The sequence below is a fragment of the Camelus ferus genome, chromosome 33 (genome assembly GCF_009834535.1).
Source record: "Camelus ferus isolate YT-003-E chromosome 33, BCGSAC_Cfer_1.0, whole genome shotgun sequence".
NCBI classification, from domain to species: Eukaryota; Metazoa; Chordata; class Mammalia; order Artiodactyla; family Camelidae; genus Camelus; species Camelus ferus.
The window spans coordinates 1,995,180-2,017,880 of record NC_045728.1 but is presented as its reverse complement, the minus strand read 5'-3'; the positions used below and the strand labels follow the sequence as shown (position 1 = coordinate 2,017,880).

Sequence of the window (22,701 nt, the reverse complement as noted above, 5' to 3'; positions counted from 1 at the left end):
CCTTGTTTGCAACTTGAAGATGAAAAGTAAAGCTGTTAATTAAAAGACTGTGAGTGACTACGCCGCAGGTGCAGAAAGGAAAGCAAGGCGCGGGGCCGGCCCGGTGAGAGGAGAGTGCACGCGGCCGTGTCCGCAGAGGCCGCTGCAGAGCTCACGCTGATGTTTTCTCAGGAGGCGAGACTGCTTCCAGGCGTCCACTGACCACGGCGAAATTCCCCAGCCCCCTCCAGTCAGAGAGGTCCGCAGTTCCTCAGTGGCTCCCATTTATTTCAAAGTATGCATTAGAGAATTTCTATTAGAAATCCAGAGGGTTCCGTTAAAAGTCACGTTTCTCTGTGTCCCAGCTGTGTCCTGCCAGCCTGGCCGGCCCTCCAGCGGTGAGCATGGCATCAGGCCTTGCTATGCGTAGACAGAAAGGGTGTTTGCCTAGCTCCGTGGAAGGGAAGGAGACGCTGGTTTTCCTCTTTTTGTTGTTGAGACTGAGAAGGTGCGCAGCGTCTGCCAGGATTTAGACAGCGGGCCGTGAGCGGGGACCCCTCGGCCTGGGGTGTGTGCGCCTCCTGGTCAGCCTTACGGGTCAGGCCACCTCTGCTCCTTTGGCTTTTCCAAGCTTCTACTGTCAGAAAGACGGACAGGTCATCTTTGCAAAAGTGGAGGCTGTGCCTTAGCAAGAGGCTTTGCGATACCCTGAGACATAAAGCATCGTCAGTGTAACTAACGCTGAAGCCGTGGTCCTAGGAGGCCATTTGGTTTCTCCCAGGAAGAAGGTCCCAAAGGCCACGGCCCTGCTTGGCCGATGTAATATCCCACAATAAAATAATAAGGCGGCACCACCGCCCGTGGCCCCGGCCTCCTTGCACTCGTTTACTTCTCCCCGTCGCACTGATCCGCTGATGCGTTTGCTTATCCGGTTGTTTGTGGGTGTGTAAGCTCCCGGAGAACAGGGGCTTTGCCACTTCCTTTCCAAGTCACTGCTGTCTTCCTGGCTCTAAGGAAGGTCACACAGTGGGGGCCCAACACATAGGCGTGCACAGGATAGCATGCATGTGAGACCCTTGCCCTGCTTCAGGGCGGAGCGTAGCCAATGGTCCCAGGTGTCAGTCTGGCTCTGTGCCTGGCCCACCCCCCAGGTGCCTAAGTCAAAGCAGAAGAAGAACTCGGGCTCCTTTGGAACCAACAAGTCCAACTCGGGACTGTCTTGAGTCAAATCAGCCTTGTCACTCCCATCTGCCCGGCTCCACGTCGGTGTGGATTAACTACAACATAATGTAAATCACACTCTGTAGCGTCTTCACAGTAGTCTGGGGGTCCTTGGCAGTCTTACAGCCCAATTAAACTGTAGCCTCAAACATGGATTTCTTTAGTTTAAATGCATTTTAAACTAAACGGAGAAGCCTGTTTCATTTTTAACCCCCCGATGCTGAAACTGAAAGACCGGCCGGTTCCAACACCCCTGCGTGTGCCTGGCCACCAGCGGCTTAAACCGATGCGCGGCATTGGTCTGGAGAGAGGTTTCCTCCCGAGGTCAGTTTGCGACGGGGGTGGACTGAGGGCTCAGGCCGAGGCTGAGACAGGGCCGGGTCTCGGCGCCGCCCTCCCCGCCCCATGTCGATGGCGAAGAGTGAACCTTGACTCTGCAAGGAAGACCAAGCCTGGCAGCCAAACACGGTGAAACTGGCGAGGACGGATGGGGACCCCAGACCTGGGCGTCCTCTTCAGGGACCGCTGCCGACAGTTTGGAGCAATCAGACCCTCCCTCACCCTCGTTTCACCAAGAAGCCCCCCTCCCGGGAGCTGTGGGGAGGAGCCTTGGAACAGAGAGCCCAACCACGAGAAGAATGATGAAGTGGCCCTTTAAATATAAATCTCTGGAGCCCCACATGCCCCTGGTGGATGTTCCCTTAAGTATTCAAATGAGATTGCAGCATCAGATTGGTATGCATTAGGCTGGTTTCAATGAAAATTAACATGTAATTGCTTCAAATGAAGAAAGTGAGGAGGTAATCTGTTCTTAAATTGGATTCCCAGGATTTTGTGGTACCATAATGCAGCTGTGAAATGAAATATATTTTAAGGATGATGTCCTCAAGGGGGTGCAGCGAGGAGGGAGAGGAGCAGCCAGAGTAGGTGGCTGAAGAGCCTCCCCCAGCCCCAGCCCGCCTCCTTCAGCTCAGTCTCCTTCTCCAGCCACCAGTGGATGAAAAGCTAGTCCCCCACCCATGGGCGGCTCCCATCCTCTGTCTGCTCCCTGGACGGAAGCAGGCTCCCCGTGGGCAGCAGCGGGTCCTCCTCACCTCCTCACAGAGCCAGGAGTCGAAGCCGGAGGCACCGAGCACTCCCAGGCGCTGTGGCCCTGTCCCCCCTCCGAGCTGGATGGAGGATGCCGATTCTGGGTGTGGCCCCTGAGAGACCCTCCAGACGGGCCAGTGCTGCCAGGGCTGGTCCTACCGACCAGAGTGCACTGTGCAGCCGGAGGAACTCCTGCTCATGCTCCCGGCATCTCAGTGTGGGGAGGGGCCCACTTGACCTCCTGGTGTCAGAGACGGGCTGGAGCAGCAGTAGCGTCAGAGCCAAATTCATAACCACCCCACCCCCACCCCCCGAGCCTGGGTCCGGCCAGGCCCCGGCAGCCATGATGTGGACTGTGAAGTCCGGAGAGGAGCCTGGAGCCTGGGGATGGTTAACCTTCTTACCCTCCAATCAAGGTGGGAGCAGCTGGGTGAGGAGTCAGTGCAGGTTAATGCATTAAATTGTTTGCCTTTGCCACCCTAAGCTGAAATGGGATTTTCAGCCACCTCTGAAACGAGCTGGCTGTCCTCTGGTCCCGTGGCCTCCCTCCCCTTCCCAAAGAGCCGTCTCTGATGGGCTCCGGGGACCTCCTGCGCCACGGCTGCAGATGGGCAGAGATGTTCAGGGCTGTTAAATGAAACGAGTCACCCGTCGGTGTGCAGGCAAAGCTGGGGCGAGGTACAAGGCAGGGCTGCCGCCGGTCTAGACCGCGTTCCCCGTCGAGGGGCTGGGACCACGGAGCGAGGGCCCAGCAAATGTGCCTCAGCTCAGCGGGAGACAGGGTTTATAACGGGCTGCGTAAGAACGTCTGCTTCAGTACGAGAGGCCCTGTCAGAGCGTGAGCAGGGAACTTCACAGGAGACGGGGAAGAATGAGGCTTCGCGGATGCACGGCCAAGTCAGGCCCCGCTGAGCCCAGCCGCCTCCCCTGGCCCCACCTGGGTTACAGCTCGAGGGTGTTTCTGACGCTGGTCTTTGTTTCTCCCTGGGCTTACTTTGCTGTTCCTTTCTGCACGTGTGGAACAGTTCTGGCTTTGAAACCCATCAGAGCCAACGGCGTCTCCCCACGTACATGCGTTTCTCTCTCAGTATGTGTGACCAAGAAGATTTTTGAAAGGAGGCCAGAAGGGTCCCCTTCTGTGGGATTGCTGGGCTGATGACTTCAGAGGGAGGAAGGTCCGGAAGCGAGGAGGGGGGAGAAGGGACAGCGCTGGTGCACCCGCTGAGCTCAGGTCTCCCCGGAAGTGATGGGCTGAGACCCCCAACTCCCTGCCGAGTGGCTTGGCTTCCTACCAGAGGCCCAGCCACGAGGGTGCAGAGAAAATCAGGTCTTAGCCATGGGCAGGAGGCAGACTACTTACAATGCTGACATTTCATTCACTGCGCATAGGGACTCACACCTCTGGGTGCTTCCTGAGATGGGGTGTCTCCCCCACATTGGACAAATCATCTGTGTTGATGGGCCCCTCTCTTCATCTGGTGACAGGAGAGAAACGTCATTTACCTGTCTGCCCAGGGCTGCGTGAGGGTGAGAACCAGCCATCCGGCCCTCAGGGAGCCACGCCCGGAGCCATGCCGGGAGCCGCCAGAGGGAGCGGGCGGTCTCTCCCAGGTCGTCCGCAGACGCAGGGTCTTCTTCACCCTCTGCGCGCGCTGGCCCCACTGCCACCCTTGGCAGGGCCTGAGCTACTCCAGCTGAGCCGAGGGAGGGGGCGGGGTGGAAGCGACCGTGTGCGGGTTCTGTGCGTGTAACCCACCAAGCGCGCAGATCTAGCTCCTGACCGTCGCTGTCTTGTGTGAGTCCACCGGACAGCCGTGCCTGCTGTCAGACTGTCACGGGGTCACCGTGATCGGCTCGCCTGGCTTAACTCTCTTCCAAGTTTGCAGTTTGCAGAAGAAAAGTAGAAAAGGCCCTGGTTTTCTTCCCATTTTAGAGAGAGGGAAGGAGCGTTCGCTCTGGGAGCAGAGGAGGTGCAGTTCGTCTGAATCACTGAATGGTCCGCGTGAGGCCATCCACACGCCCTTCTCCCGGGACCTCGTTTGCTTTGAATATCCAGTCGGGGTCATGGGACTAATGCCTTGCTCTTAAAAGGCACACCAACATCAGGTCCAAGTATAAAAAGTAAAACATGAACCGAAACGCATCGGCCGTAACAGCCGTAGGCACCGCAGCCCCACTCGGAGAGTGAAAAACCCCAAGTTGTGCTCAGACTGCCGGGGCCCTGGGGCCTGATGACACGTAGGAGGCGAGGGGATGAGCGGCAAGTGCCAAGTGAGGGGGCTACGACGCCGGAAGCACGAGGGACGGCTGGGGCACTGCGGGGTCTGTTCAGTCCCGCCCGGGTGACCTATGAGCCCCCCTCCCCACGCCTCCCCTTAATTCTACTTCAGGGGCTCAAATTCTCATTTTATTTCCCTGTGCTGCATGTCATCGGCATCCCCACACGGCTCTTCAGCCCCGTCTTCCCACCAGCGGCCCCGCCCTCCTGTTCATCGTCTCTGAGGGGCCTCAACTGACAGTCGTGCGGATAGTTTTCATACCTAATAACTTGAGTGCATCGCTTTTCTGCAAACACGGGCGTGTGCGCCTTCAGCTCCTCTGCTCCTAGCCTTTTGTGCCTGGTAAATACACTCCTCTGACGTGTGTTTAGGACGATGGCTCCGTTCTGTGCGTGCACTATTAGTGCCAATTGCAACCAGCAGAAACACTAATTACCTGCGTTCCGCAGACATAGCTAGCAACCTAGACCCCATGGGCTGGTGTTCACCGCAGCCTCCGCGTCTGTCTGTGAGGCCGAGGGGGGCACCTGGACTGCCTGGCCACGTGCAACATGGGTGAGGTGCCGTGCGTGCCCAGAGCCCACTGGGGGAGCTGTGCGTGCAGCGCTGGGGGTGTGTGCCCTGGGTGGGGCCTCTCTGGGGACTCCGCCAAGGCTGAGAATTCCTATGAGAAGGAGCCCCTGCAGGAAGGGGCGTGGGGATGAGGTCGCGGGAAGGGGAGCCCTTGAAGAGGCCTGCCTCCTGGAGTCAGGACCGGGGGAGAGGCTGTGTGGGTCCCCAGGCGTGTTCTGGTTTTATTTAGGCAACGCTGTCCTCAGCAAATCAGCCTCCCTTGAGGCCGCTCAAGTCCACTCCGCAAGGTTTTCATAGGAGGAAACACTGTAACAAAGAACCTGGCTTCTTCAGCGCCCCCTACTGTCAGACTGCAGGAATGCGTTCAGGGAGCCTGAAGACGTGCCTCAGCTGCCCAGGGAGACGTGACAGGGTCCCCTCTGTCCCTGGGCTCGGGCCTCTGCCCCCACCCCAGCCACCAGGAACAGACGTCAGCAGGTCAGCAGTGCAGCCTCGAAAGGGGCGGGGACGCGGGAGACCCAGGGCTTCCCGAGCAGACCAAGCCCTTCCCACGCCACCGCCTCCTGACTCAGCCCCAGGGGCCCCTTAGTTGTTTCTGTAAAGACACTGAATCTTACCCTGCGCAGACTTCCTCCAGGTGTGGGGGTGTCCCGGTGCCGCTCAGAACTGGATTCTTGAAGCCTTGTGACACACACACACACTCACCCACACTCACTCACCCAACAGGAAACAAAAAGGAACCGTGAGAATGGGGAAATCTCTGTCTTCTCCTTTCTCTCCATTAAAAAACCACATCCCTCCGGCCTCCCTCCCCCACCTTCCCATACGGCTTTGCTGTCTCTCTCCTGCACCTCCGCCTCTCCACCCTGACTCCCCGACTTCTCCATCCTGACTCCCCCACCTCTCCATCCTGACTCCCCGACTTCTGCATCCTGACTCCCCCTTGGCTTCTCTCTGTCTCTTTTCTCTCATTTGCAGTGAGGGTGCGAGGCGTTGGAGGGTCAGCGCCGTATATCACCGAGGGATCAGCGCGAGGGCCACTCTGACAAGGAAGCTGTCATCAAGTTTTACAGCTTCATATCAAATGCAGTGTCCATGGCAAGGACAGAGAGTGGACTGGAAGGGCACGGGGTGGTTTGGGGAGAGGGGTGGACAGAAGACGGCTCTGTGGTGGGGAGGGGGCACACCTAGGTGCTTCCACACAGATGTGTTCACTGTCTCTCCCAGACGAGGCGTGTCCCCAGAGACTCACTGGGAGACCTACCCGTCTATAAAAGCCACAGTGATGGACTGTCCGTCTGTGTGGCCCATCACAAGGGCCCCGGAGAATGCTGATCAGAGCCGTTCCAGGGCAGGGGAGCCAAGGACAGGACTGTGGAGGTGACCTGCAGCCCTTTCTCCTGAGACGTGGTGGTAGGGACCTCTCCCACCCCTGGTCCTTCCATAAACAGTGCTGGGTGCAGTCCAGGATGCCCAACAGCAGGGGCCTGCCCACCGCCAGGGGACCAGCTGGCGGGAACCAGCAGAGAGGCGTTGATGGGGTGCGTGGACAAGCGAGGCCACCCCAGCGAGTCCTCGGGGGCCACACATGACATCGTTTCCTAGGCTGACCCTCCTGCGGGCAGGACCATTCCTTGTTCTCTGGCCCTGCCCTCCCCAACTCCCCCGGCCAGAGACCAGCAGACAGCGCCCCACCTCGCTGTCCAGCCCGGGTCTCCAGGAAAGAGGCCACCAGAGGTGCAGGCCCCGCTCTGTAATTTATTAACTGTGTGACCTTGGGTGATTAATTGGCTTCAGTTTCCTTGCGTGTGAAGTGGAAACATCGCTGACCTTGGCCTTGCAAGGCGGCTGGCAGGAGGAGAGGGCGCAGGGGGCTCAGCGCAGTGCCGGGTGCCACTGGCAGCCAGGACGCATTTGCTGTCCTTGCTCCTGTACCCGCCCCGTCCTCTCCTTCCTCCCCAACTCCCCACGCCGGGTGAACCCCTCCATTCGGGCCAGCCGGCAGCCCTGCAGGGCTGGGCTGCTGGGCGGCCTTACAGATGCTCTCGCGTCTCCCCAGCCTGCTCCCCCACGGGCACAGTCTCTCGGGACGTAGACCTGAGCACGTCACTGTCCTGTTTGAACCTGCACGTTAGACTTCAGATTCCTTAGGGTCACGGGCGGGGAAGGCCCTTCATGGAGGTGCCCTTGCTCACCGTGTGGGTTTTTCGCACATCTGATTCCCACCTAACTCCGGCTCCTCTCAGTAACGGTTCTCAGCTTTAGTCACCAGGAATATCTGCAGATCTCATTTAGAATATTGGGTTGGGGGGGTCTATTTATAAAACACAGTTTTTTTTAATTCCACAAGTGTACGATGTGCATTTCAAGCTGGGAAGTATTAACACCGCCCCAGACGCGCCCTGCCTTTGGCCGCACAGCAGCCAGGCACCAAGTCCTGTTCATCTTCATGTACCCAGCCTCTAGCATGGTGACTGGAACACAGTAGTGTTGCAAAAAAATTTTGTTTTGGTGACTTACTGACTGGATAAAAAAAGGATGTTTCCTGTGATACCCTGGAGAGTGAGACTAAACTGTGCATCACATGCACCCACAGGAGGCAGGGAGCAGAGGAGAGTATAGGATGCCTCTGTGTGTGTGTGCGTGTGCGTGTGTGGGGGGGAGGGGGAAGGAAGGGGTCCGGGGTGCTGCTGGCAGAGGGAGGAACCCAGCCGAGAAAAGGCACAGTGCCCCATCTGTAAGCCCCACCCTGAGCCCCCACAAGGACCCCTGCATGATGGGGAGGGGTGGGAGACTGAGTTTAAGTGGAGACCTGGCCGTCTGTGTGCGTGAGTGACTATCTGGGTGAGGACAGGCGTATAAACAGCCCAGACCGAGAGGACCCTGAGTCCATCAGTTCTTCCCGGGAGAGGAGTCTGATGGATCGAACCTGCAGCTGCAGGACCACTGCGGACAACAGTGCTGCAGCCCAGCTGCGGCCAATGCCTTCTCCCCGGGGAGGTGCGGGGCAGGGACAGAGCTCAGGCGGACAGGGACGCCTGCCCCGGCCACTCGTCACGGGAGATGAAGGCAGCTCTTCCTCTCTTTACCTTCTGTTGCCCCTTCTCCTCCGCGCAAGATGGGGGCTGAGCAGTTGGCAGGATGCAGAGGCTGACAAAATGAGGCGATCAGATTGGAAATCAAAGCTCTCGCCACCGCTGGCTCTGGCGCGGTGCCGGGACTTGGCACCGCCTCCCGTGGCGGGGGCAGGAGGGGCCGACACAGCTGCCGTGGTCTTCCCCCAGGAGTTATTTTGGGTTTTACTTTTATTTTTCCCAAGACGGAGGAGCTGGAGCGCGTAGCCGAGGCGGCCAGAGAAAGAGGGGCGAGAACTGGAGAAGGAGGAGGCTGCAGAGCGGGGAGGAGACAGGGGCAGCGGGCAGCTGACGGAAGGAAGCCTTTGGAACGTGCCTTTCCTCCTGCTCTTCGCTGGTTCCCGCCTGGCACCCTGCCTCCTTCCCAGCTGCCCCTCCTCTGCGGCCAGAGGTGCTCCTGTGCTCTGTGGAGCCGGGTGTGACGGACACAGCTCCCAGGGTGCCCCTCCGACGGGCTGGGAAACTGAGTCGGGCACAAGGAACGTTTTCCCCCGCTCCTGTTGGGCCCCACCTATTCCCAGTCTTCTGTCCTGAGAGTCCCAGACAGCATCCCTGCCTCCCCCTTGCAGGATAAGAAATGTGTTCGTTCCTCGGCTTTTCTGGCCCCTTCTCCCAAGACACCTCCTGCCACTAACTGCCCCATGGGGTCCCTGAGCCTGAGTGTTGTGGGTTGCCTCTGCCCTCTGCTGGATCCAAAGATGGAAAATGAGGCAGAAAAGGGGACTTATTCCAGAAAACATACCCTGGCATGCTTCCCAGGAAAGTCTTTGTTCAAAGCCACCCAGACCCTAAGTGAATACAGCTCAATATGCCTGTGATGTATTAACACCCTGATAAGCCGGTCAGAATGTGTTTCCAAATAGACCTATTCCGTAAGTGGTGATGAATGCTAACCGTCCCCATCTCTGCTCCTGTGCTTGGAGAAGGATCTCTTCTGCAGAGCAGGATCCCAGGGCCCTGCGGACGGAGCCTCGGCAACTCCTGACGGATGGGAAGCCCGGAGCTCCCTGTAGCACGGTCCCCGGTGACACCCACGTGGCACAGTCCTGCCCTTTGCCCACCCCTGTGATGACTTTCTATTTTGCTTTACGACCTGCAATCTGCTGTGTGTCCTGGTCAACGGTCTCTCCCCTTCCTGCTGCTGCCCTGTCTGGGATGCTTTTATGGGCATCGATTCCCTTCACTGCTTCCCCAAAGAGGCTTTTTCCTTGAGCCAGAGCGTCGTTCCCACGGATTACAGGGTCTGCCACTCTGCTCTCCGATTTATTGTCATCCTGGGTTTTATTCTCCCTGCACTTGCAGCAAAGCCTCATTCATTTCATTTTCTGGGGCGAGCAGGATGGAGGATGTTGCTATTAATAGGAGAAAGGAGGCCATCCTGGCAGGCTCGGTGATGTCTGAGTTGATGCGCTGCCGTTCCAGAGGCTGGCTCTGGCCCGAGCGCCACCCTTCTTCCCCGAAGTGACTGGACCAGGCCGGACGCTCACCTGCGAAGTGACCCTCTGAGAGCTCGGCACTCTTCCTGGGCCTTGTGGACACGTGGCCTTCTTGAATTTGGGCAAGCTCGCCCGAATGCCCTCCACTTGCCCCTGCTTGGGACCGGCACTTTGCACGGGGAAGGGGGCTGGACAGGGTTGTAGGTGGGATCCGAGGGCAGAGGGGCGGGCGAGACGGAGGTGGAGGGACACATATGTCACGTGTGACACGCCGGGCCCGCTTACGATGGCTTTTCAGGTATCCCAGACACTAGCGTGTGTGCAGCCAATTGAAGTCGCTCTGTGGGCTGTCTTTGCCTTGATAAGCATGTTGACCAATCATTCATCACAAATCCAATAGCAGAGCAATTCCTCAACAACGTCCTGCAGCTGACGAATGTCTTTTGGATCCGCAGACACGACGTTACAGCGCGCCTGTTGTCAGCCCTGCTTGTTCCCCCCGCGGTAGGATCTGGAAAGCACTCGGGGGCTGCTGACAGCAGAGGGGCAGAGGCTGCCCCTGCAGGGACCGCCCTCAGCTCCTGCAGAAGGGCCCTGGGCTGAGCGATGTTCATCTCCTTCATACAGGAACAGGAGTCACAGAAACCCCTCTGGGGGGTTACAGCTGTGGGCGCAGGAGTCCCCCCAGCCGAGCTGACTTGCCAGGAGATCACAAAGACAGAGAGAGCTGGTGAGGCTGGCGGTGGCCGAGGACCGTGCCGGGAAGCTCCCCTCGCGATGGGCTGGTGTTGGCGGGCACAGAGGCTTCTCTTAACGACACGCCCCTGGGAAGGTGCAGTTTGCCACAGCAGCGCGTGGCGGGGCGGGGCGGGTGAGGCCGCGTCTACACGGCCATGTCTTCTAAAAGAGGAGTTTGGAGGTATTCACAGACGGACTTGGTACCCAAAACTCAGTGCATGTCTAGAATGGGCAGTGTTGTGTGCGTGATGCACAGGGCTGTGTGAGGAGCACTGCCACTTTGGGGTCTCTGGTGACACATTTGGAGCCTGTGTAGAGGGCACTTTTCCAGCCTCTTGCACAAACGTCGATCCAAGATGTTGGACTTGACCTCCAGGAAGATTGCAAGGGGGCAGCAAGCAGACCCCAGGAGCCTGAGTTCAAGCTTTGTGGTTTCTTAAGCGCCCGTGTATATCAGAACCCCGGGAAGCTCGACCCAATCTCTCAGACCCCCTGGGTCCCTGTTCTCGTTGTGAAGACAGGGAAACATTTTTGAAGATGGAATTCCTTTCACGCAGACCTTGGGTGGGTTTCCATGCCTACCTAGAAGCAGGGCCAGCTCTGCAGCCACCTGCGGCCTCCTGCCTGCTCTTCCTCAGAGCCGCAGAAGGGAGACCTGCCAGGAAATGGGAGCTGGACTTTCATTATCACTATCCTTCTTTCTCTTCAACCCAGGTGCCTCAGCTGCCTCCCCACCGCAGGCCTCCCAAATCAGGGCGTGTACCGCCCTGTAGACAGACAGGGAGGAAGAGCGTAAAGACGCGCCGGAGGCACCAGAAGTCACCGGCCTCTAGCCCAGGGCCGAGCCAGCCACGTCCGGCGGCAGCGGGCCTGCTTCCCTCGTCCTCTGCTCCGCTCCCTTTGCCCTGTTCCTCCCTTTTCTGGGCTTTTTCTGAGCAGTTTGGCTCAGGCTTCTTGTCGAGAGCGATCTTAGCTCCTGCAGGTAACTGTGTTGCCGCCCCCGTTCTCCTCGGATGCTCTGCTGATCACTGAACATTTTAAACAGGCTTTGATGAGGCTGAAACTACCAAAGTGCATCCTGAGCTTAATTAGAGGAACCCGATTCCAGAGACTGTTAGGATTCTAGGGGTGGGAGGTGCGTTTTGGCACTAAAATTCTCAGAAGGAGAAAGGAGCCCAGGGTGGCCGAGAAGCGGGGGTCATCTGGCAGGCGGGACCACCTGCACCTGAAGTCAGGTGATTAGGGGACAGAAGCAAGGGCTCGGGGATGAGACGTGGTCAGCTCCGTCGAGGAGATGCGAGGAAACATGGCGTCGGGCGCAGAAACCACAGGATGGAGGAGTGTGGGTCCAGAACGTGTCTCCAGGGGAAGGAGGGGCTGCCGCACTCCCACCCTCCGACTTTCTGTGACTTTCTTGTTAATCACCGTCAGCGGAGCCATCCTGTTGCTGGTTTTACGCAACGCGTTTAAATTCTAAGTTAATATTATCTGATTCTCCTTGGAGGTGCAACTGCACATGCTCCTTTGCACTTGTACCCCTCTTCCTCTCGAGAATTTGCATAGGAAGTGGAGGCGTGTTTGCACTGATTGCACTTTAGTAACTGGAGGTTTTGCCTTCGCGGTGTTGCTCCACATTTTGGTCTAACCCCTAACCTTTCCCCTGTCTCTTCACCTTGCAAGGAGAGGGCCAGTGGAGGGCGTCAGACGGCCCTGCCCGTCGGAGGACGGCGGCAGGCCGGGAAGTCCCGCGGTGCCGAGGTCCCGTGGGGACCCTGTGTCTTGCACCAGTAAGGAAGCTGAGGGTCCGGGCGGTGAAGTGACTCACCTGCAATCACGCGTTCTGTAGGTCTAGGTCTCAGGTTAGAGAGTTGCCTCTGCTTCCAGCTTTGGGTTTTTTTAAATAGTATTTTTTTAAGTTTTGTTTTTGTTTTTTGAGGTGGGGAGGCAATTAGGTTTATTTATTTATTCTTAGAGGAGGTGCTGGGGATTGAATCCAGGACCCCGGCACGTGCTCTACCACTGAGCCGTACCCTCCCCGCTCCAGCTTTGTTTCAACGTGTCCACGAGGTACAAGTCTACGCAGAAGGGCTTGGCACACTCTCGTTCCTCAGGCAAGTTTGAGCTGCAGTTTTTCTGGTTACTTAACAGCAGTGACAGCTCTCATGATACGCCTGCCACGTCCTCCCTTCCTGCTTTGCAAGCTCTCGTGAGCTGAGCTGTGGCTTGGTGACACTGGTGGGGCCTGGGGGTGTGGCTCTCGGGGCCACGTGTGCAGGCTCCTGGCAGCCGGGTGTGAGTCACCAGGGAGAGCGGCTGGAGAGGGGTCCGCGCTGGGGTTGCCCCTGAGGCCAGCAGGTGTCTCAGAGACGCCTGGTTTGGGATGGGCGCTGGTGTGGCGTGCCTTCACTTCCGGCCGCGGACATTTCCTGGTGATGGTGAGAAGGGCCAGGTCCGTGGTATGTACAGCAGGTCAGGGGCTAAGACGGTAAAGAAAACGCACGGACCCCGCCTTCCCAGGCGCCGTATGGCCTGGTGAGTGATGTGACAGGGTGCTAGTCGGGGGCGTCCGTGCACCTGCCAGGTGGGAGGGGCCTTGAGCAGGAAGGTGCGTGCGGTGAGGAAGGGGGGAGAAGGGCAGTGCGTGACGTGGCGTGCAGTCCCTGGAGGGCGACCACGTTGAGGAAACTGCGAGAAACCTGCGATCACACGCCAGGACGTGGCTGCCATGCGAGGCGACGGTCTGACGAGGCTGGGCGCCGTGGTCCGATGTTCTGAAGTGTTGGAACTCCATTCTGAAGGCTTCTGAACAAATGCATCTCAAAGGAGTTTGCTAGAAAAGTCCTTCCAGCAGGAGAGGAGGGTGGGGGCCAGAGTCAGTTAGGAGAGGCAGGTGCGGCCGGCCTCGCAGGTGAGGTCAGGCCAGGGTCTCCCACACCCACCCCACTGCCGGCACTCAGAAGTGGGTCGCTGTGACTGAGATTAGGGACACGCTGCTTGTTGAAGGTTCAAGCCCAGGGTGGAAGTCATGCAGAGAGAGAGCCAGCTCTCCTCCAGCCCAGCGAGGACCCCTTCCTACAGAGACCGCGAGAAGCCCCAGGGGCTCCCGCAGAGGAGCTGGGTGATCATTTGCCAGTGTTGGTTGAAGGAAATGACCTCGGTAGGTCGGAGCGGCTGGTGTAGCTCCAGCTGAGAAAGGACTGACTGTGACCCCTCCTCCCGCCCCCGCCCATCAGGGCGCGTCTGCTCTGTCTGCCGCTTGGGGACGCGGCCAGAGGGGAGAACGGCCCTCTCTCAAGGGCTCCCTGCCTTCTCCTGGCTCCGGGCTGGGCATCGTGCCCTCAGCCTTAGGATTGCGTCCATCTTTTCTGTGTCTGTCCCGGATTTGTCACTGAATTGCCCGTGCGGGCCCCCTGCTTTCTTTCACGTAAGCAGCTGTTATCTTCTTTGTATGATAAGCCCCTAAAATACAGACAGCAAGGAACATGTTTTGTCCTGAGGAGCGAGGGCTGCACCTCCACGGGCAGAGAGGCAAGGCCAGTAAATGCTTCTGGTTGAGCGAGGTGATGCAGGCATGTATTTGGTTCCTGGGGAAATGATACGGAGGATGGGGGGCAACTGCATTTTCACACAGAAGACTGTCGACATGAACCCCTCCCTGTCCGCTGGAGTTCGTTGCCTCTTCCCTTGGGCGCTTACGTTGGCCCTTGGACCACCATAAGGACTGAGTGTGCAGACAGTCCCCCCTTTGACATGTATGAAAGCTGAGTCACAGAAAGACCAGCGACCCAGGCCTGTCGCAGCAGATGAGATGATAAGACAAGGGCCCAGCCAGCTGGGCTCCAGGGAAGCCGGGCGCAAAGCTCTGGGCGTGGTCGCTGCTTCTCTTCAATGTGAGCGTGCAAACGCAGGGTCCATCCGACGCAATACATGAGGGATGGCGGCTTCCAGAGGGCAGAGACCTTGCTGAGGTCTGAGTGGTGCCCAGGGCGCTGTCAGCTGTCAGAATGCTCATTGCAGACCCTTCCCTAGATTCCACTGACCCCAGAAAACCCTGTTACTTTATCTCAGGTTGAGGAATCAGGAGAGGCAGGGTTCCCACCCCCACTCTTTTTTTTTTTTTTTTTAACTGAAATGCAGTCAGTTTAGAGCGGGCCATCTGAGGGGTGGTTAATAAGGTGGGTATTTGCAAAGGTGCAGGAAAAGCCACAAGGGTTAGTCAGGCCCCGGGCTGGCACAGGAGGGGACGGTAACACCTCCAGTCCTCGAGGGAGGGAAGGAGGCGGTCGCAGCTCCTACCCGGGTCAGAGGGCCACTGGCCAGGAGGGCGATCTTTGACAGGGATGTGGACAGCCTGTGGCAGCCCCTCCCCGGCCTCCTCCTCTCCACCCCATCTCCTGCCCCTGCCTCCCGTCAGCCGAACCCAGCGGGAAGCAGACGGGAAGCGGGAGGAGGGGGATCCAGGTGACGCGACCCGTCCTGGTCAGTCTGCGGTGCATGGAGGGGACGTGGGCACTCACTCACTGGCCTCATCTCTCCTAACTTTCCTCTCTTAGCAAAGCCCTTCCCTCTGTACAGCCCAGAGTTCCAACCCACTTCCGCTTCGCAGCTGCCCTTTGTCATGCTGCTCCCTCTACCTGAAATGCTGTGCCCTGCTCTCTTCTATTTAGTGAGCGCCTTCCAACCTCAAAGGCCACCTTAACTCTCACAAGATCCAAATTGCCTTGAAGGTAACCAAGAGTCCTTGGAATAGAGAGACTCCCATCATACACCTCCTGCCCCGCGTCCCCCAGAGCTCACCTGTTACAGGTGGATGGAGCGTGAACAGGCTGCTGTCAGTTCACACCAGGGTAACAGTGCGTCTGGTGAACATTCGTGGGGGATGAAAGAGACGTGTGAGGAGATGTATTTGGAGCACAAAATAATATGTCACATTGGCTCCAACAGTTAAGTAGGAATTCGCCTCAGAAACAGGAGGCTGCATACAGTAGACAGACGACAAAGACCTGCACAGCACAGGCCGCTGCGTCCAGCGCCTTGTGATTCCCTGCGACGGAGAAGAATCTGAAAAGGAAAATCACGCACGTGTGACTGAATGACTAGGCTGCACACCAGAAGTTAATGTTGTAAAGCAACTATACTTCAATTAAAAACAAAGAAAAAAGAAACAATAGGGAAGGCGTTCCAAATGCAGTGAGTCACTGAGTCCCAGTGGTGAGCGGGGTGCTCGGGTGACGGGGAGACGCAGTCCAGGAAACCACGGCACGCCTGCAGCACGTGGGGTGGGAGGTGACACGGGGCTTTGCACATCAGGCCCTGAAGCCCAAATTCAGAGGGCGGGTGGAGTCGCAGGTGAGCTTGCACTGACCTCCCAGCACCCTGGACTCTCTCCCCAGGCAGCGTTGGTCCCCACATGAGGGAGGGAATGGAGGGAAAGAGGAGCCCCCAGGCCATCTGGCTCTGGTCGCCGAGGGAGAGAGAGGCCCCACGGCCCCACTTCACCCGGATCATCCAGGGCTGCTTCAGAGCCCTTCCGTTCCTGCCGCGTGGACGTAACACCCCGTCACCGAATAAAGAAGTGGGCCCTGCGCTTCCAAAGGTGAAATGACCTCTAGAACGGCCCCACGCCTCCTTCCACATTTGGGTTAGTATTGGGGTTTTGCATAAATCAAAAGAGCGGGCCATTTATCTCAGAAAAAGCGCGGCCCCCTTAACTCAGCAGTTTGCTTTGAGACGATGTCCGTTCATTCGACTCCTGTGGAAGAAAGGACGGGGGGCAGGTGTGACTCCCGGGAACCCGCCTCAGAGGGCCACTGCCGCCAGGCCCTCTTGATTTGTCCCCAGGGTATTCAGAGGTGGAAGGCTCCTGTCCGCCGTCCACAGTCCCGCAGAGCGGGGCGTGTGCGCAGGGAGGTGGAGCACTTCCTTCGCCAGGGGCTCACGGCTTGCTCGAGACTTGCTGCTTTTCAGAGGCAGTGAGGGGCCACGTGGCGGATGGGAGGCTGGGTTATCTGCTGTCTGGGGCCACGACAGGCCTCGGCCTCCAGGCCGGTGCGTTTAAGAAGGGCCAGGCCGGTACTGCTCCTCGTCGTCAGTGACCCATCTCTTTACTTCAGCGCTGCTCTTTGTCTCTAGAAGGTGCCAAGCAGTTATTTTTGCTCTACTTTTCCTCCAGGTTCCAGGCTTCCCCTTCTCTCTCCGTCTCTCTTTCTCTTTTCCTCCCAAATCCAAGAGGAGCTCCAGGCCCCGCATGCATGGTTTACCTCTGCAGCTCCCATCCTGGCCGAGCTTGAGCACTTTTTGCTGCTCCTTGAAGTATAAATGCAGCGCCGGCAACGCAGCCCCCGCTCACCAGCAGGAGATGAAGGGCACGGGGGCTGCGTTTTAGAGCCTCAGCATGATCAGCGCGGCTGCAGGGCGTTTCAGGGCTGCCAGCTTCCTCCCGCACGCGCTGTGCTCAGGTGCCTGGCCTGGCGTCGGTGCTGAGCCCGGTCCTCTTCTGCTCAGATGTGCACGAGGCTTCTCCTCATCAGTGAGGCTGCCTTGACGTTCCGTGCAGGCTGGACAGCTTATGGTCTGTGCTCAGATGAACCAGGCCTGTTCTCTGTGAGAAGAAGCTTCTCCGAGGAAAGGAGCAGGTGCAGACAGACCCAGTCGGAGAAGGACGTGGGCAAACAAGCCCGTCCCACCTCGGTGCTCTCTCCCTGTCTGGATTCTGCCAGGATGTTGCAGGGGCCAGGCCAGGGCTGTCTGTGGGGGCCACACACAGGAGGGGAGAGCCATGCAGAGAAATGCAGAAGGCTGATGGCCACAGGCTGGAGGGCGGGAGAGTAGAGGTAAGGGAGGGAGGGCGGTCACTGAGGCGGGAGGACAGGAGGCTCCAAGCTGAGAGATGTTTGGAGTCTGGGGAGTTCCAGGACTCTGTCCAGACGCCTTATGTGTGCAGAGGTCGTGCCTCTGGTCTTTGCATATGTGTCAGGAGGAGAGGGTGCTCAGGGTGGGTGTCCAGGCATCTCAAGACCTTCAACATGGGGCGGGGCCCCTCCAGTCCTCTCTGACCCTTCGCCTCTCTGCCCGACCTGCCTCGTGCTGGCCTGTGACCATCCCCCCAGTGACAAGAGGCCACATCTAGTGACACTTACCTGGATTAGTTAGGAAGGGTTGAGTTGGAACCAGTCACTCCCAGCTTATCATGTAGTTGACTCCTTTCCTGAGGGGGATGAAATACCATGAAATATGTGTGTTTTAGGAGTCATTTTAGGAGTCATTTTGGAGAACTGTATTAGGACTGAATTTCCCACCCACTCCTCTACCGACCCCACCAACCAGAGCATCTGCCCTGCAGGAGAGAACGCTTATGCTCATGTTCACTCTTTTTTAATACCTGGGAGAACCGTCTCTGTGTTGTGGTGGAGACTCGACAAACGAGACCGATAGATGGGGCGGCTATGAGGAGGTGGCAGGTGTTGGCTGCCAAGTCACCTTTGTGATTCATCTCTGCAGAAGCCATGTTCATTCCCCAGCGACTCCGCAAGACTGATATCCAGCAGTGACAGTTTGAACATCTAATCATGACCTTGGATGTGCCCAAAACCAGGGCGGAAGCACTGCCAGCTTTTCCGTGTAGTATATCACAGGGGCCGCATAACTGAGCTGAAATTGGCCGTGTTCAGAGCGTTAGTGCTTCTGCAAATGAACATCCTTGGCCCCCTAAGTGTGATGCACTGTGGTGAGACGGCTTCCGTTTCAGTCAATTTCCGATAATTAGATGCTCGCAGGGAAGCCCAGGACAGTCCTCTCGTGTCCATCCGGAGGCTGTGAGGTGCCCCCGTAGTGGACATCAGAAACAATTATTCAGGCAGTCTAGAGGTCGCTGATCAGCAACTCCTGCCCCAGCGCCACTCACCTGGTCTCTGGTCAGAGTGCAGCTGCTGGAGGGAGAAACAGCCGGGACTTTGCTGCTGGCTTCCCAGAGCAGACTGGCTGCAAAAACGTGTGCTCCTGTATGAAAGCGGAAGTGTTTCAAACGAGAGTCATTCCTAGAGCCCACGCGCTCTGCTGCTGGGACATTTCTGGTGGCACTTATTGTAGATAATTACCTATATTAGTGCTTCTCAAAATGCGGTCCCCAGACCAGGCAGTGGCCCGGCAATCTGTATTTTATCAGGGTTCACCGGTGGTCCTGATGCACGTGGAATTTAAATGCTGCCGGGTCTTTTGGGAGGCCCTGGATGAGGACATCTGGGAACACTGGCTTTGCGAAAAAACAGACAAACGGAAACAACTGAGTTAGAATCGTGGTTCTGCCACTTAATGCATCAGCGTGATCTTAGGTCATTTGGATAATATTTCTTAGACCAATTAACCTCATCTGTGAATTGACAACAGTAAACGAAACCAGCCTAGGGTCCAAGATGATAAAATAGCTCATAGAACCGACTTGCACGGTACCTAGCATACAGTAGTAGTGTGCAATAAACACGGACCAGGAGTGTGAATTTCGCCAATTCCTCCACTTGGATCCAAGCAAAATTCAGAGCAGAACCGCCCTGAATTTCGATAACACAAACGACATCCCAGGTACACTGCTAGCAAAGCAGGCGGTGCGGTGTGTCGTTCTTAAGGGATTTCAAACCATTGTGGTTTGAATCCACATGTCAGTGAGTTTGCGTGAGAGGAAGAGCGTCAGGTCTGCAAGGGAGGCGGGTTGTTAGAGGAGGCGGGGCAGCTGAGGAGGCGGGGTGTCAGAGGAGGAGGGCCATCAGGGAGGCGGGGCATCAGAGGAGGCGGGGCATCAGAGTAGGTGGGGCACCAGAGGAGGCGGGGCATCAGGGGAGGCGGGGCATCAGGGGAGGCACAGTACAGCGAATGGAGTGCTTCCTCCATTTGCTGTACTTCCCTACCCTTTGGTCACTCTCCAGTATATTCAGGATGTGGTCATCACAGCCATCAGAAAGGCTTGGAGTTCACTCTAGACCAGCCCAGACTGCATGTGCAGCCTGGTTACCTGGAGATCTTACTAGAGTGCATGTTCCAATGCATGACGTATGAGGTCAGGCCTGAGCTGCTGGGTTTCACGTAAGCTGCTAAGCGATGCTGACCTGCTGGTTTTCCAATCGCACTTTCTCATGAAGTAGTGTTTCTCCAACCCCATTGTGTGTGCAGCTCACCTCTAGATTCCCTCTAGATCCTAAGGAATGGTCTGGGGGGCTATCATCATTGACATCTCCCGGGAGCTTACTAAGAATGCAGACTCTCAGGCCCCACTCCAGACCTACCAAACCAGAATGTGCATTTCAGATAGATGTATAAGCATGGTCAAGTGTGAGATCCATTCACGGTGTCTGTTCACAGGGGACCCTGCACTTGTTAAATGATCTGCTCTCACCATCTTGAAATTCATCATAATTCTTAAACAAAGGGCTCTGTGTTTGCATTTTTCACTGAGACCCCCAAACTGTGTAGCTGGTCCTGGGTACGTTGCTCTGTGCCAGCGTTTCTCTAACTTTGGTGTGTATCTGACCCAACTGGGATAGCTAGAAATTCACATTTTGCAGTTTTCAAAGATCCTGAGTCAGTAGGACAAGAAAATCTGTTACAAATACCTCATGTGATTTTGATGCCTGGGGTCCCTGCCCGCTCTGAGAAATGCTCCCCAGACCACTTCCTCGTTAGGATCCCTCATCATTTCCATCTTGTGTTGTCCAGAAAACGCAATCAATGGCGCAAAACGAGCTGGACACGGAGCAGAGGGGTTTCTGGTTGAGCAGTTTTCCCCACAGGGGCTCTCAGCAGGCCTTCCCACCTGCACCTGAGTGGCCCGGCAGTGATCCTGTGACATTTACATAAGTACAATCGGAAAGGATGCAAGCTCGGGAGATCTCATCTCGAGAGGGACCGCCTGGAGAGGCTGGCGGTTCTTGGGCTTTTTATGGTCACAGACAATTCTGAGAATTCAGTGGAAGCAACCAGTCCCTCCCCACTGAAACATTCAGCCTTGCACATTCTGAGGGGCACCCAGGACCGGGAATTGGAACCTGGCTGAGAGGTCTGACCCCATCACTCCCTAGCTCTCCATCCTGGGGCAGGTCACCCTGGAGGCCTGGTCTCAAAGTAAGACCAGCTACCTCACCAATTTGCTGCGAGAATCAGACAAGACAGTGTGGATGCAAAAGTGCCTGCACACTGCCGAAGGGCGGCACTGTGGTACCTGCCCTGCTATGTTGCTACTTCTGGCATTGTGGTCAGGAGGAGGACACTGTGTTTGTGAATTTAGCCCGAGGCCACAGAACATACTTGGTGTAGCTGGAGGAGGGCATGAATGCAGACAGAGCTGACGAGGACTTGGCGAGAGGTGCTGGGAAATTTGAAAGCGTAGGGAAAGAGAAGGGAGCTTCCACAATCTGGGGACTCCAGATGCAAAAAGAAAAGAAAGAAAATCTATTTTTACACGCGCAAATGGTTTTGAGATTTTGGAAAATGCCTTTAGTCTAGCAGTAACTGAACGTTTCTGCCCCTGGGTATAGAGAAGAGAAATGGCACTGTGGCGGTCCATATTTAGTTTTTGATTTAACAAGCCTTCTGTTGGAATTCGCTATTCTGAGATGAGAAGAATAATGTTTAGTAGTTAAAATCTGGGCATCTGATCTAGCACATATTATCTGGGTGACTTGGGAGAACCATTCAGTTTCTCTGTTCTTCAGTTCTTTTTACCAATAGAACCTTCCTCATAGGGTTGTCATAAGCACTGGGCAACTGAGTAGACCCAGAGCACCTTGAAAGTGGTGTGGTTCTCATTGCCCACATCATGGAAATCCCTGAGCAAGGGCAGGGCTGGTGGTGCCCCAGTGGCCCAGCCATTCTGGGGATGGAAGATGCCTGTCTGTAGGATGTAACTGGTGGACAGTTAGCACCGTCGAAGTGGTCCTGTGCTCAGGGGGTTTCAGAAGCACCGAGTCACTCAGGACCCGGAAGTCTGAAATACGTCCTGACCTCAGATGCTGGGTCCCAGGAGGAGCCGCCCTGGACAGATGACAGCAAGTGCATGCGTGCACACTGCAGGGCGGGGGGTGAGGATGAGGCACGGGAGCCAGTCGTCCCAGCCGTGCCGAGAAGACCGCACCCTGCTGGCCCCCATTTCCTTGCCGGCCCCTTGCTTACCTGTCTGGTCCTCCTTTCAGGTGCTCCATTGACAACCGGGTCACCCGGGTGGCCTGGCTGAACCGCAGCACCATCCTCTACGCCGGCAACGACAAGTGGTGCCTGGACCCGCGCGTGGTCCTCCTGAGCAACACCCAGACCCAGTACAGCATCGAGATCCAGAACGTGGACGTATACGACGAGGGCCCGTACACCTGCTCCGTGCAGACGGACAACCACCCCAAGACCTCCCGGGTCCACCTCATCGTGCAAGGTAGGCGGGCGGGCACCCCGGGGGCTGGGGGCGCCTGCCGTCGGCACTCTGGCTGCGGGCGCCTGACATGCTTGTTCTGTCCGGGCGGGACCACTTCCGTGTGCTCGCTGTGCCTTTGGACGCTGACGTCTCAAATCGCTTTCCCATTGAATGGGACTAGATTGTTTTTTTTTTTTTTTTTTGCATTTGTTCCAATAATATATTTGCTCAGAAAATTATCTTCTAATTATTGCTTTCCTTGGCTTTCTTCTCCTCTTAGGGTTTTTTTTAGGTTCCATCCAGATCTAAGCTTGCTTTATTTTAAGACCAGCGTTTTAGCTCTGCGGGCACTATGCAGACGCCATGCCCTCGCGCAGCCTTCAGAGCGAGCAGCGCCAACCGCAGGTGCTCGGAACCCCTACCTGGTGTACATTGATCCCAGCCACCTCCGTTCTTCCCAGCTCACTCACAAGTCCTCCATCTCCCAGCCCTGGGTCTCTGAGACCACACCCTTCTCCCCCGGGTCTGCTTCTCCGAGGTCTGGTTGCACCCCTCCCCGCCCTCCTCCGGAGTCTCCCACTCCCAGCTTTTGAGGCCTGTGCGTCTACTGTGTTTTTGCGTCTCTGGCTTCTGCTGTCTCCAGGTTCTCAGGAGCTGAGGATGAGGCTCGTCTGCTCTCTGTAAGCAGATCAGGTGCTGGGGGTTCAGACCGCACGTAACCACGCGGACAGACTCCTAGTCAGGGAGCAAGCGCTCGGAATCAGACTTGCCGCTCTGGGGCTGGGGGACCTTGACCGGGCACTAACTGTACCCCAAGGCTTCCTTCTGTGAAATGGGGTCAGTGCTGTGAGGGTCTGTGCTGA

General features: G+C 57.0%; 1 protein-coding gene across 6 annotated transcripts in view; it reads left to right on the top strand.

Annotated features, from left to right (window-relative positions):
• The window catches only part of NTM (neurotrimin), an 820,661-nt gene that overhangs the window by 644,871 nt on the left and 153,089 nt on the right, over positions 1–22,701 (top strand). For all 6 annotated transcript variants that reach the window (XM_032472417.1, XM_032472419.1, XM_032472420.1 and 3 more), the window contains one exon: positions 21,627–21,859. In XM_032472417.1, the coding sequence (XP_032328308.1) occupies positions 21,627–21,859 (233 nt within the window). The remainder of the gene's footprint in view (positions 1–21,626; positions 21,860–22,701) is intronic.